The sequence below is a fragment of the Hemibagrus wyckioides genome, linkage group LG09 (assembly GCF_019097595.1).
Source record: "Hemibagrus wyckioides isolate EC202008001 linkage group LG09, SWU_Hwy_1.0, whole genome shotgun sequence".
NCBI lineage: Eukaryota > Metazoa > Chordata > Actinopteri > Siluriformes > Bagridae > Hemibagrus > Hemibagrus wyckioides.
In genome coordinates, this window is record NC_080718.1 from 1905884 (window position 1) to 1919873 (window position 13990).

General features: G+C 37.6%; 1 protein-coding gene across 3 annotated transcripts in view; it reads right to left on the reverse strand.

The window, feature by feature from the left end:
• LOC131358933 (brain-enriched guanylate kinase-associated protein) overlaps positions 1 to 13068 on the reverse strand; it is a 28782-nt gene extending 15714 nt beyond the window's left edge. The window contains exons 1-4 of one of the 3 annotated variants that reach the window (XM_058398373.1): positions 12928 to 13067; positions 4062 to 4250; positions 2612 to 2773; positions 1472 to 1538 (exon numbers count right to left, since the gene is read on the reverse strand). In XM_058398373.1, coding sequence (XP_058254356.1) covers positions 1472 to 1538; positions 2612 to 2773; positions 4062 to 4132 — 300 coding nt within the window. In that variant the 5' untranslated portion in view covers positions 4133 to 4250; positions 12928 to 13067. Of the gene's footprint in view, positions 1 to 1471; positions 1539 to 2611; positions 2774 to 4061; positions 4251 to 12927 lie in introns of all 3 variants that reach the window. The other 2 variants (XM_058398375.1, XM_058398374.1) reach the window with 2 other exon arrangements.
• Between the last annotated feature and the right edge of the window lie 922 nt (positions 13069 to 13990).

The following is a 13990-nucleotide window of genomic DNA, read 5'->3' on the forward strand; positions in this document are numbered from 1 at the left end:
TGATCTGATAAATGCAGATAAAGCATTGTGTCCTGCTCTTTAATGACAATTCTTCGGTATCATTGACTAAGCGGCATCTCTCTTTTTGTATTCCAATAATTTTCAAGGCTCCCAATTGTAAATATGAAGTTGCCTACAGTGGAGGGAGGATTGTATAGGATGGTATAAAAAAATGTTTTGGTATGTGTATGCGTCTAAGTGTTAGAGTAATTGATTCTACAGAAGCATTCCCATGTTAATGTGTTGTGGTAAGCGAATGCTTAAAAACATACAATGTGGTCTTCATCCTTTTTTATATTTATGTAATCGGAAAACATTGCGCGATGCTAGAGAGGTATTATTCCTTACAAATATACGTCCTTGGGTACCTGGGCAAGGTCTTATAGAATAGACACAGGGGAGATTTGTACTTGACTTGTACTGTAGGTCGTTTAAGCTGAATTGATCATACCTTGGCTGTGTGCATGAAGTCTCATTATATCCTGCTGAAGCTCGAACAGTTGCTTCGTCAAGGAAACGTCACTTGTTTTAGCACTATTTACAGTACTGGAGTTTCCCAATTCTGGGTATAGCATGGGAAAGATTTGTGGGTCTTCACAGCCTCATTTGCTAGGGTATTATTTATTTGCACTACATTCATTTATTTAAGTGTTCATAAATGGTGTTTCTTGAACAGTGGTTAGTACTTCATTTTAATGGGAAATTACCAAATTGCGTAATCTAAAGACCAGTTAAAGAGTTAAAGAATGATGGATAGTGGTGCTTTATGAGTTTTAAATAGGAGTGATATGTGGCAGAAAATTAATTGGATAGTGTAGCTAAAAGTTTACCTGTTTAACTGGACAATTCTAAGAAAAAATCCTCTGTTCTAAATTCAATATGCGAAACTACTGTATATTTATATAATGCGACTTGTATATTAAGTTATTATAAACTCAATAACAATTTTTGCTAACCATCAGCATGCTAAAACCAGAGCCCTTCAATTCCTGCACCTGGTGTCACTGCATTTGGTGCTGGTATGCCTTTTCCAGGCACCATTTCAGGGTACTTGCTTAGTTTTAAATAAAGAAGTACCGCTGTCTTCCTTTAGAGAATGTGCTGTAATGGAAAAATGAATGTTTTTAATTATTCTGTGTATGATTTGTGTGCTCAGGTGTGTGTGTGTGTGTGTGAGTGACTGCAGGTCATGCAGAAATGTCTTACTTGCGGTTAAGAGCAAACCAGACAATGTCTGGAGAAAGTTGAGGAAAAGGGGAAGTTTTTCAGTTAAGAAAAAAGGAAAAACGATTCCTTATATGGAATGAAAAAATAATAAATCATAAAGAACAGAAAGTCCAAGGAACTAAAGCATGCGAGAAAGAGGAAGCACCTCTCTCCGTGCTAGATTTCCGCTACAGTGCTCACTGTCAGGATCAGATACTTGTACACAGGTAGCTGTATTGTTCTTCCTTGTGGATCGGTTTCTTACCTTTTCTTTAAACTTCTCCTCTAATTCTTGGTTTATCCTCTGTAGTGCTGCATAGCTGCTCTGTATCCTGCGAGCAAATGAGATGAGATGAGATGAGTTATCATCTGTTGTAATTTTGCAAAGGTTTGCTAAAAAAAAAAACAGTAAAGGTACTGTAATTCACAAAATACCAAAATACAGTTGCGGATATAAATCACGGCACTAACGAATGACTCAGGAGTTTAATTTCAGTTGTATGCAGGGAGCTTGTGTGTAATTTTAGCACAAAATAGACGCTACACTTGGTGGGATTCCAAAATGTTGATGAAATGCTCTCTGTCAGTGGAAAATGGTATTATAGCAACTATATAATTTTTTTTTTTTGCAAGCATAGTGTTTTTATTTGTGGTATTTTTATTGTGAAAAGTGTGATCATTACTTGAGGTAAAGGCATTGCTTTACTTAAAATAGAATTGGTAAAAATGAATACATTTAAGGTTTTTTAGCACAGTAATCAACCTACAATGTTGCCGGCACACTGGGAATCTCTCTCTCTCTGTTCAAATAACAACAATAAAATGTATTTTAATTTTAATATTATTTTTCAGTATTATATTTTACATATTATTGTTTTTATGTATTTTAATTTTATTATTCATTATTCATTTTTTTTGTGAAAGTGTGTTATTGTTGCTTTGACGTTGATCAAACAGTAGCTTCTAGCTTTTTTTTAATATGATTATGTAAGCTTCAAATTAATCGATGCAATGGTCATGTCTGGCCAGTAAAGGTGGCCCTGTTTTTACACACTTGACAGGGTGATGGCAGTGTTGTGCCACAGAATTGTGTAGCATGAGTCAACAGGTACGTTTGCCATGATTAATCAGGGATTTTAATGAGCAAAATTGCTCCTCAGAATCTCTATAGGAAAAAAGAATTAGTGAGAGAAATCCCTAGGACAGGGGAGGACAGCAAATCCTGGGTGTAGATTTAATGTGCAAACGAATCCTGGCTAATCATCCACACTCAGGAAAGCCCAGAAGGATGCCCAACATTATTATGGTAGTCTTTCTACACTGTAGTTGATTATTCATTAGAATTATAAGCAATCATTCTCTCAGTATGGCTTCTGTACTAAAAAAAAACCCAGATGCTTTGAACCTGCGTAGCTTGTCAGTGAATTTCTCCAGCTCCTCCTGTGCCCTCCTTAGTTCAGTCTCCAGGTACAGCTTGGTGGCGTCAAACTCGGTCTCCAGCATCTCCAGCTTATGGGTGGTATAGGATAGCTGCTTCCGCAGGTCCTCCTTCTGCTCCTGCAATGAACTGCACGTATGCAAAGAGCTGAAGATGACCACTTCATCCTACTTAAATTGATTGCTCCCTAATTAATAACACGAAAGTATTAACATGGTGGCAGCTGACACGTTCACTTTAAATGCAAGATGCGTAATTGCTGAACCACAAAACCAGAAGACTACTGAAGGTAGGGAAATAAAGTTATGATGTACCACATCAGTACAGGAAAGCAAAGCTCTTGCATGAAGCTTATTCAATAATGAAGATGGTACAAATACTAATTATCTAATTATGATAATGATCTAGAACGGTCTATATCAAATGAATGGCATTGTATCAGGAAAACTGAATAGAATAATGTGATAGGGAGTGAATTTGGAGGGTTGTACTGTGGAAAGAGTGGGAGAGGTGGGAATAAATCACAGGTAGTAGTGCTCAGACCATATGGAGATTAGACTGTGTATGATTTTTGTAGCAGACTTTTGCTCCGGAGGTTTTCAGTATAACACCGCTTCACACAGTTCTTTTGACTTTCACGACACATTCATGACCAGAAAGTTTGCCTCTACATTACAACAAAGGTTCCCTCATCTGATACTTTACTTCATATTGTGATTCTCTACACCATTTACATTGTGGATTTGAGTACTGAGGAAAATAATGTAGAGATGAATGATTACTATTATGAGGAGGTTAAGGCAATGTTTTGCAGGCTGGTCCCAAAGTCTCCTTGGAAATTCCCAATGCACTTTTAGCAAGCTACACTCTATGGCCAAAAGTATGTAGACGCCTGACCATGACACCCATATCCCCTAACTGTTACCACAGTGTTGGAAGCACACAGTTCTCTAGAATGTCTTTGTATGCTGTAACAGTACCATCTGGTCCAGCATGACAAAATGACATGGTTTATGGTGGAACAAGGATAGTATGGAAGAACTTGTGTGGCCTGCACAGAACCCTGACCTCAAACTGACTGAACACCTTTAGGATGTTCAACTGGAACACCAAGTTCATGCCAGGTCTTCTTGCCAGACATCAACCTATGATGAGGTCCGAGTTCTAGAGAAAAGTCTTCTCAGAAAAGAGGCCACCAACATATTAATGCCTATGGTTTCGGAATGAGAAAATGTTAAATGGTCAGGTGTCTATATACTGCATAGCTATAAAATCTAGAGTACAATGCATGGTTGAGGTGTTTTGGGAGATGCGAAATCATAAAAATGTACCATACCATCTGGGATGGCAAAGGACCAGCTTAGAAAATACACTTAATGGAAGTGCCTTGATGATATATAAATTTTTTTACTCTTACCTTCTTTTCTGAAGTTTACAACCATTTTGAGAGGCTTTAAGTGCGGTTTTCCCAATATATATTTTTTTCATGTTATATTTTGCTTTTTCTTGCGTGTAGTAAATCCAATGGGTATTCGAGCCCAGAGACTGTGAAAGACCCTAAGTTTTCCTTCCAGAATCGGACAGTAATTTTCTGTCAGGATTGATCCTGATAGAAAAGAGAGAAAAGAGAGAACAATACTACAATCACACTGGTATAGCTTATTTTGATTCTATATTCAATTACTGTAATGTAAAGTAACTCATTGGGACCAGTGGGCTTTAGTGCATGTTTTCAATGATTAATCCAACTTATTTAAAGTTTTTGTGCGTGTGTGAATTTTTTTTTATACATTCATTATGTATATATATATTATGCAGAGTACAATTAAAGTACAATTAAGGGAATGCTGTAATTGAATTGCTTGTCATTTGTAGACTGTTACATTATGATGGCTGAATATTTCATGGATAAAATCATGCACAATGCTTTATTAAAGTGAGATGTTTATAGGAATTTGCATTGAATTTGCCAACACATTTACTACTTAAAAATAGCTGATTAAATTAATTGTCTTGTGGCAACTGTTGGAACACAATATAAAACAGTAAAATGCAGAACGGTAGATTACTGAGTCAAGCACTAAATGTCTTAGCTGCTCAATAATAAAGTCATAGTGCTAAATGAACCAATTTCACAGTGTCATAATTACAAGTAGGACCTTTAGAAATAAAGGGAGAAATTATTCATTAAGCAATATACTGACAACTTTTCTATCCCCTGGGCTTAAATCCTTAAAATCTGGCAACTTTGAAGCTCACATAGGCCATGTATAAAATTAAGTTGTTGCGATACATGGCCAACTCTCAACACAGGCTGATGATCTTGCCATGTCTCACAGGTAAATTTGCTCCTTAATACATTCTTTCATGATATCTTATATTCTCGTATTGTTGTACAGAGAAATGTTTCATAAAGCGCAGACGAAATAACAACGCCGGAGATTCCACCATCGACTAGCTCCTCAATATCCTCCTCAGAGTCTGGCACATTGTAGATCCATCATCCCCAATCTGTTCCATCACTGATTGAGATCTCTGAAGGAGTCTCTGAGATATATGGTGTGTAATCACACTACACGCTTCATGAGATGAAAGAAACCAAGATGTTACTAGGTTTGAGGGTCACTTGTGTATTGTCTGTTATTTATTACTATTTTTTGTAGCTTTTTCTTTTTCCCTTGCCGCACAAACTGATACTGACGAGATGATAGTTAGACAGCAAACAATGACATTTCCTCAAGTGCTGCAGTTCCAGTGAGTCTCAGAGTTGTGAAAACTTTTGTGCGATTTATGAACAATAACAATAACGAAGGGAAAAATGTATTCATCAGAAATGTTCACAAAAAATCTGGATATGGAATTAATATGGTTGCTTGCCAGCAAATAATTAGCAATAAATTCTGAATGGCCATTTGATTAAAAATAAAAGACTGGCTGTGTGTAGTAGTGTACAGGAGAACTATATAGGACCTAGGCATTCCCTCTGACAACTTTTTCACATCTGTATTGAAGCTTTCAGGTATTTGTCACGTAGTGATTTGATTTGAATTGAATTTCTTTACAAATCCCAGTTTCTTGGGAAGACGGGGTCAGAACAAAGGGTCAGCCACGATTAAGGGCCTTGCTCACAGACCCTAAGGTGGCAGCGTGGCTTGAACCCTGACCTTCTAATCAATACCCCAGAGCCTTAACCATGTTAAGCCACTACTGCCCTTGCAACAACGCTCTATTTGAGGAGGTACAAAGGCCAAGAATGTGATAACCAAAGATACTGTAGCTCCACATTTTCCCTGGTATTCGACGCAGATGCCCCCGGCCACCTGTGTGTTGTAAAAGAAAACGTGATTCAACACAAAACAGATTCTTACATGAAAGTAGTCCAGTGCTAATGCTCATGTGCCCATTGTTGACACTTTCGGCAGTGCACAGGGGTCAGCATGGGCACCCTGATCGGTCTGCAGCTATTCAGCCTTACACACAACAAACTGTCATGCACTGTGTATTCTGTCACCTTTCTATCAGAACCAGCATTAACTGTTTCAGCAATCTGAGCAACAGTAGCTCGTCTGTTGGATCAGACCAGACGGGTCAGCCTTCTCTCCCCATGTGCATCAATGAGCCTTGGCCATCCATGACCCTGTCGCCGGTTCGCCACTGTTCTTACCTTAGACCACTTTTGACAGGTACCGACCACTGCAGACTGGGACCTTTTATGCTCAACTCATTTACTGCCATCTCACATGAAACCTTTTCACTTCTTTAAAGGAATGTATACACTATGGAATTATGTCTTTGGAATGTACCAACTACAAAAACTGGATAGGGGTATGGGAAAGACCATTGACTGCACATACTACACAGTCTGACTATCCTAAACACACTAAAGTAGTCTTTAATATTTGTATTTTTGTATTCTTACTATATTTATCGTTGTTTGCCAAATTGTGTGGTGTTGCCAACCATGTGGCAAATCAAATGTGAAGAAAAAGCTAGCTTTCAATAAAAAGGGAAAGTTTGCCTCTAAAATGCTGATACAGATTTGCATCTCTGGGCAAGGGAATTTTCTCAGTATCCTGTGGCTCACTGTGACGTGCTGTTGCATTTGCAAAGTCAGTTAATTTCTGCTTGGATACAGGTTTCTGCTTTTACACAGTCCACATGGATTTAAGCATCTTGTTCATTACTATCTGAAACCTGCAAAGCGCATCAGCCAAGTGTGACTAACGACTCCTAGAGCCTTCTTTGACTTTACAGTCAGCGGTCAGTGATCAATTTCTGTTTACACCATATACATACTCCTGAAGCTGTAAACTACCAAGAATGGTTTCTTCTCAATTTCAAAGTCATTGTACATCATTGTTTCGGGTTACTTAATCAAGATCATGAAATCAAGTTATGCACAGAATGATCACGCTATTAATTCACTACATTGGACTGTCTTAGCTCCTGAGCTCCAGGCTTCTTTTATCTGTTAGTATTCACTATGTCTGGATGTTTGAGAATAGCAAGCTGTTTACACTGAGGACCTTCGGTTAGATTTGACAGTGAGTGCAGGAGATCTAAAAACACAAACTTTCTTGAGTACATCGTTGATACGCATATTTACCTTCTGAGAGATTCAGACAGTGCTTGCATGTCAACAAAGTCTTATAGCATGGTTATTCTATTCTGCCATAGAAAAAGGAATAACAGCAATCTCAGTATCTTTCAAACTATGCATGGGCTGAATGACTATGTCCTGATTATTATGAAGTGTAAGAGTTTTAGTGGCAACAAGTAAGTTTCGTCAGGAATAAATTTTGTCGGGGATCAAATTAAGGAAGTTGGCTTGCATCCATGATTTTATATTATAAATAAGTTCCAGTTACATGGTGGGAGAAGAGCTGTGTGAGTTCTGTTTTCTGCTTACAGTGTGAGAAAAGGTAGGCGGAAACGAATGCCAATGCAGTGAGAGATTATTAGGATAAACACCAGCAAACAAATCCAAAGTGTTAGGCAAAGCCATGAAACAAGCAAAGATCAGTCAGTGTGCAAAAGACTCAATAAGGGCAAATTTTGAAGGCAGAAAATGTAGCACCAGTAAGCTTAGGTACAAACACACAGCTGGTAACGTGGTGTTCATGGTCTGCTTAAGTACGTGTAGATGTAGATGTAATGGAAAAGAAGTGTGTGTGATAAGAAATCTGGTGACTGGGTTCTTTTATTTTTTGGGAAATTTAGTAGTCTAGAGCGGCCATGTTTATAGGCCGTAGTACACTCTGGGAAATAGATTTCTCAGTAGATCCAGGAGTTGACCTGTCAAACACTGGGAAAGTTAAGATTTGTGAATGATCCGAACAGGCAGAGGGTTTGTGTTTACCACTGGTATCGTTAAAATGTAAGACACAAACCAATCATGTACCAGGACAGAAATACCAATAAGGGAAGGGAAAGGCAGGAGAGCAGACTGATCAGCAGCATCAGCAGAAATGAGAAGGTCACTGAAGAATGACATGGACAGAAAGCTGATTGTAAAGGCTCCAAGAATTTGTCCCTCATGATAGTGTTGTCGTTGGAAAGGCAACCACTCTTCTGAGCAATTTGGTCTTTAATTATAATGAAGGTTAGTATTTTGGAAGACTGCAGCGAAGTGAAGAACCAGGAAGAAACAAAGAGAGAGGAGCTACAGCAGTGGAAGTGTTTCAGGACTGCTTGACAGAAGCAGGCTATTTCTTTAACTCTGTATTATATATAAACGTCCGCTATCTCTCGAAACTTTGTGTAAGATATTTAACTTTTAGTACACCCACTACCTATGCATTCAGTTCCATTATTTGAAGGGGCACCCAAGTCTGTTATAGTGGGATGGTCATAGCTGCTATAATGGGAGAATCATTATGACCTGGAATGTTTAGTCATTTATGCAAAGAAAAAACAATGTTTAGCTGAAAAGCCAATGGTCGTTGACTCAAAAGTATTCACCCTCCTGTTCCTCACTTCTAGTTCACCGTAACCTCTCTGTCCCGTTTTTCTGTCTACTCAAGAAATTGAACTTATTGTTATATCTGTTTACCAGTACACTGGCGCTCGATAATGCCAACAGAATGGACATTTTCAATCAGTGTAAAGAAATGAATTATTTTATCGCTGCATCGCTGACAGTCAGGACGCTGTTGGCTTGCAGTGTGAGATGTTTCACCTTTGTTGGGATAACCTTACCCAGTGGCTGATGAGGTTAATTGGTTCGACTTTAAGATAAAATGCACTTAGGGCATCTCAAAGAGCAGAAATGAGTTTGATATCATCATTTACTTTGAAAGTAGAAATATTTGTGTGAATTTTTGGTACTTATCTATGAATATATTGCCCCTAGTAGGCAAGATAAAAACAGAAATACTTACAAAAAATACAAATTTTTAAAGTGTCTACCCGTTAACCACTACCATGGAGTGTGAAATGACAAAGAATTTCAATGCTGAACATGGACACAACCAAAAATTCCATTTTTTTGACCTCTTGGAAAAATAGTAACCTTCCCCAGCTGTGGTTAACAATCTAGCTAACAATTTTGAAGATGCTAGACAGATCGATTGCCTCTCACATCTCAAAGGACATGCACAATTTGCACGAGTTCCTACAATCTGGATTTTGACCTTTCATTACCGTCTGTATGAGATAGTTGTTAATGACTCCTGAAAGCTATTACAGGAAACCATTTGTATTCTGTAGCTTCTTGGTCCGAGAGTGCTGCATTTATTGCTGTCCCACAGAACATACTCAGCTACTGTAATCACTAGTATGGTGATATTTCTGATATTTATTATCACCAGTAAACACTCTTTTCAGCTTCTGCTGGATGACACGACCCTCTGGGCTTTGTACTTGATTCACTTCTCTTCAGTCTACATGGTTCTACATGGCCACAAATCTCCTTTGTTATCCTGTATACAAGACGTGTGTAGAGATAATTGAATAATTCATAAGATTCTAAAGCAGCATAAGGTCTAGCAGCAAGACCTATCCTGAGAGAATGCAGAAAACCTACAGTAAAAGTTTCTTCAGCTTTGATTTCTTACGTTCATTTTAACAAAAGATTTTAATATTAACCAAAATTCTACACTGTGTTGTTAATTGAACTGAAATTCATTTCTGAAAGTTTCGAGCTCACCTATGATTATTGATTTCTTATAAATGAGCTTGGTGAAGAAAATAATGATGAACTGACCCTTCTTGTGACTACAATAAGTTTCTGACAGGTTAAGGAGTGACATTAATGTCCGATTAACTGTTTATTGCTATGGACCCCACATATACATGTTATAACCTAATAGTTGCTCAAGAGCTCTTGGTTGCTAAAGGACATTATTTATATTTGCATTATTTACTGTCCAGTGTCACCCAAATGAGGATGAGGTTCCCTTCTGAGCCTGGTTCCACTCACGCTTTGTTCCTCATATCATCTCAGGGAGTTTTTCCTTGCTAATATCGCCTCAGGCTTGCTCATTAGGGATAAAATAGTAACTTAACTTTAAACTTTATAATTTATTTTTATTTATTTGTTATGTTTCTATACTTCTGTAAAGCTGCTTTGAGACAATGACCATTGTTAAAAGCGCTATACAAACCAAATGAATTGAATTGAATTAAAACCTAATTAAACCAATTTTAACCCTTTTTTTTTTTTACCACTACACTGCTGTGAATGGAAATCGACTCATCAGACATTTTCAGTCAGTATAAATAAATTATTTTATCACCACTAGTCTGATATAGCTGTTGGCTTTTGAGACACTTGTTTTTTAACCTCTGCTGGATAACCTTACACAGTATTTTAATGGTGGAAAATAACGCCTTCAAATTTGAGTTGATTATGAACAAGCACTTTGGGGCATCTCAGAGAGCAGAAATGGGTCTGACACTTTTTAAGATTAAGATTTCTAAGATTTAAACATTTGTGTGGGATAAAAGAGCTCTTTTTGTTTTCTTCGGAACTTTTCTATGAAAATAGCTCAGTAAAAACAAAACAAAATAAAAAGCACTTATAAAGCATTACAAAAATGTCTACTTTCATATAAACCATTAGCCAACGTGGCAGAATGCGACATGAAAGTAACTCATTGAACAAGATATTCAATGCTGAACACAGGCACCAGAAAACAGGAGCAAATCCCATTTTTTTGGCCTCTGGGGTGGGGGGAGAGTTAGAAACTGTGGAAAAAAGCAGGGAATTGAGAAAATAAATCATGTAGTTCAGAGGAAAAGATGTGAGAAAGAGCCTTATAACAGCTGAAAGACCTTTGCTAAAGATCAGAATAAATGTCATAAGAACAAGTAGAATGTGTATTATAATACGGAGACAGATTAATACGGATAACAGTTTGATGTAGCCAAAGGCACTGAGAAGAAAATAAAAAAATATATTGCAGCTCCAGTGAGGATTTATAAAAATTCAGGAACAAATTATTAGTGTCTGATAAACAAACAAAAAAAATTGATTACAAATAAGCATTTAAATATTTGTTAAAATAGTTGATATTATAGTAAGAAGACTAGCAAGGCATTGACTCTTGCCATCTAGCTCCAGGCTTCTCCCTTTATCAGCTAAATCCATATTACTGCTAGAGTCCAAGACACCTATAAACACACACACACACACACTTTCTCATGTTGTAGCCTCAGGTACTTTTGCTATCTGGATGTTGAAGCCAGATTTCCGTCCTTACCCTCTAGGGTAGTCTTGGGCTATTTGACTGCCTTCTTATTAAGAGGCCAGAAGCTGCTGCTAGGCACAGTGACATTTTTTCCCACCCCAGGGATAAGCTCAGTCACACAGACAGAAAAGAAAAAATTACGAAGCGGCTAGAGAAAGGGTTTTATGTGACTATCCCATGCAGTACTAGGCGGCTGGTTAGCAGTTAATGGTGTCATGTTTTGATGAGTGCATTGGATGATGTTGATGGTGTTGTTAGTTTGTGTACAGAAACAATTTGTGGACGAAACCTTAGCAATCATCCTGTGAGCTAAAGCTAAAGCCCTTTTGATGATGCAACCTGTGAAACCTTGATTCCTTGCTACAAACTGCTTCTCGGGAAAATCATTACCCCAAAGAAAAGGTCATTATATCACAAATCCAGCTGTGTAGTTACTACGTCAAGGTGTTTACTACTGTCAGCATGGACATTATAACTGCATATCTATAAAGCTGCTTTGTGACATAGTTCGTTGTTTGTAAAATTGCCATTAAATCAACTAAATAACTACATTGAATTGAATTATAACTAACAACATAACTCATGGCTGGTCCGTGTCTCGGGTTGCCCTTACATGCAGCTGAAATAACATTACACACTTGTTTGTAGTCTGTGGTTTGTGTTGCCTAACGCAGGAAACAATTAATTTACGTAACACACTGTTTAGTTTTGTGAAACCTGCTGAAAATGATGTATTTCTTGTGCAAGGAACGTAGCTAGACTGTTAGCAGCCTCTGCAGTTAAGGGTACAATGTTTTGCCTAATGTTTTCAGTGTTAATGTTTCTCCGTGATATGAACATCCTCAAGACACTAGAGCTTCCAAAATCTTTCTCTATGGGACTGGGATGAAGATACTAAATTAATTTCCCTGTTTGACAACAATACATAGTCAACTACTACTACTACTATTAATAATAATAAGAATAAGTATTTAATCAATAGACCAGGTTTTGTTTAATCAGTTATAACAGATAATTGTCCACAGTTCATTAACAAATTCGATTTCTTTCTTTCTTTCTTTCTTTCTTTCTTTCTTTCTTTCTTTCTTTCTTTCTTTCTTTCTTTGTTTCTTTCTTTTTCCTTTCCTTTGTTTTCTAATATGATAATAGTATGCGAATAGAATATACAGTAAGAAACCCCTTTAAGAAGAGTTATTTACTGTACTCCTGGTTAAAGTTGTTTCAGTGTTTTCCTGGTACAGAAAAAAACAAAGAGATAAATTAAATTTCCACTCAAGTAGCACCACAACAAGCAGAGCATAGATGTGAAGCTGAATTCTCCAATACGATAAATATTTTATTTCATGCACAATGGATTTCTTTCTTAGACATATTAAATAATAGTTTGTAGTAAATTGGTGTCTAGTAAAGATTCACTACCGCATTTCACTACAAATAGTCAAATGGATCAAACTTGGATCCGTCAAAGAAAACAAGGCACAAGCTCCCTCATTCATAATGTAGTGCAACAGCCTGTGGGACACACATCCTTTTAACACTCACAACACACACACACACACACACACACATGCATGCAAGGCTCCCTTGTCTTACCATTTGTAAGCTTTACGTCTCATTTTCAGATCAGATCACAGTGTGCATGTCTATATCCTTTTTTCTTTGAGCAGCATGCATCAGAACTAGCCTTCCCAGTTCCTCAGCAGAAAGGGCTGCTTTAGCAAGCGCTAAAAACCTCAGTCCAGATGGAGGCAGGGGAGAGATAATAGGAGAGAGAGAGAGAGAGAGAGAGAGAGAGTGAGAGAGAACGGAGGGAGGGAGTAGGGGAAGGATACAGCGCACAGGAAAAGTAAAAGAAAGCAGCCTACCTAATGACATGTGTCGCTCCATCAGAGGCCTTGCACAAAATATGAAAGAAGAAACATAAAAACAGAGATCAGAGGTTAACCTTTTCTTGTGCTACCTGCTACCTATAGCAGACTGCTTAGTGCTAGTATCTAATGAGCATCAAATCACAAAATAGCACATGGACCATTCAGAAAATAAACGTGAATGAATGGTAACATTAAATGGTGAATAAATTATTTATTTGTTTATTTAGGTGATGGGGATTACACGATGACATCATAACCTATAAGACATAAAGGAATAAAGACCTATTAAGATAATAAAGTGGTTATAAATATATAACAAAAGAATCGTTGCTGTTATACAATTTGATGTTACATTATGTTATGTCATAACTATCATTTTGCTCCTATTTTGCTTTCACTAAACCTCCGAAACTGTTCAACCTCTAAGCATATGACCGGTGATAGAGATCTGGAGAAACAGTATGATAGACTCACACACACAAACACACACAGCAGAATGACTCATTGTTGTATTGACAGTGATCCCTCGCTAAGCTGCAGTGAGCTTACTCACCAGGCACAGCCAACTAGAACAAAATCTGTCCTTAGATTTTACCCACAGTTGAGAAACCAAACCTCGTCCATGCCAGGGGCTTGTGAGGAACAAAAAAAGCAGATCAAAATGCAAAACATGCTGAACCTTGTGGAAGGTTTCACTCCTGTCAGCCAGGAATCTGAGGCTGCAATGGGCACAGGCTCACCCAAACTGTGTATATGAGGGGACATTTTATATCATAAAACAGTAG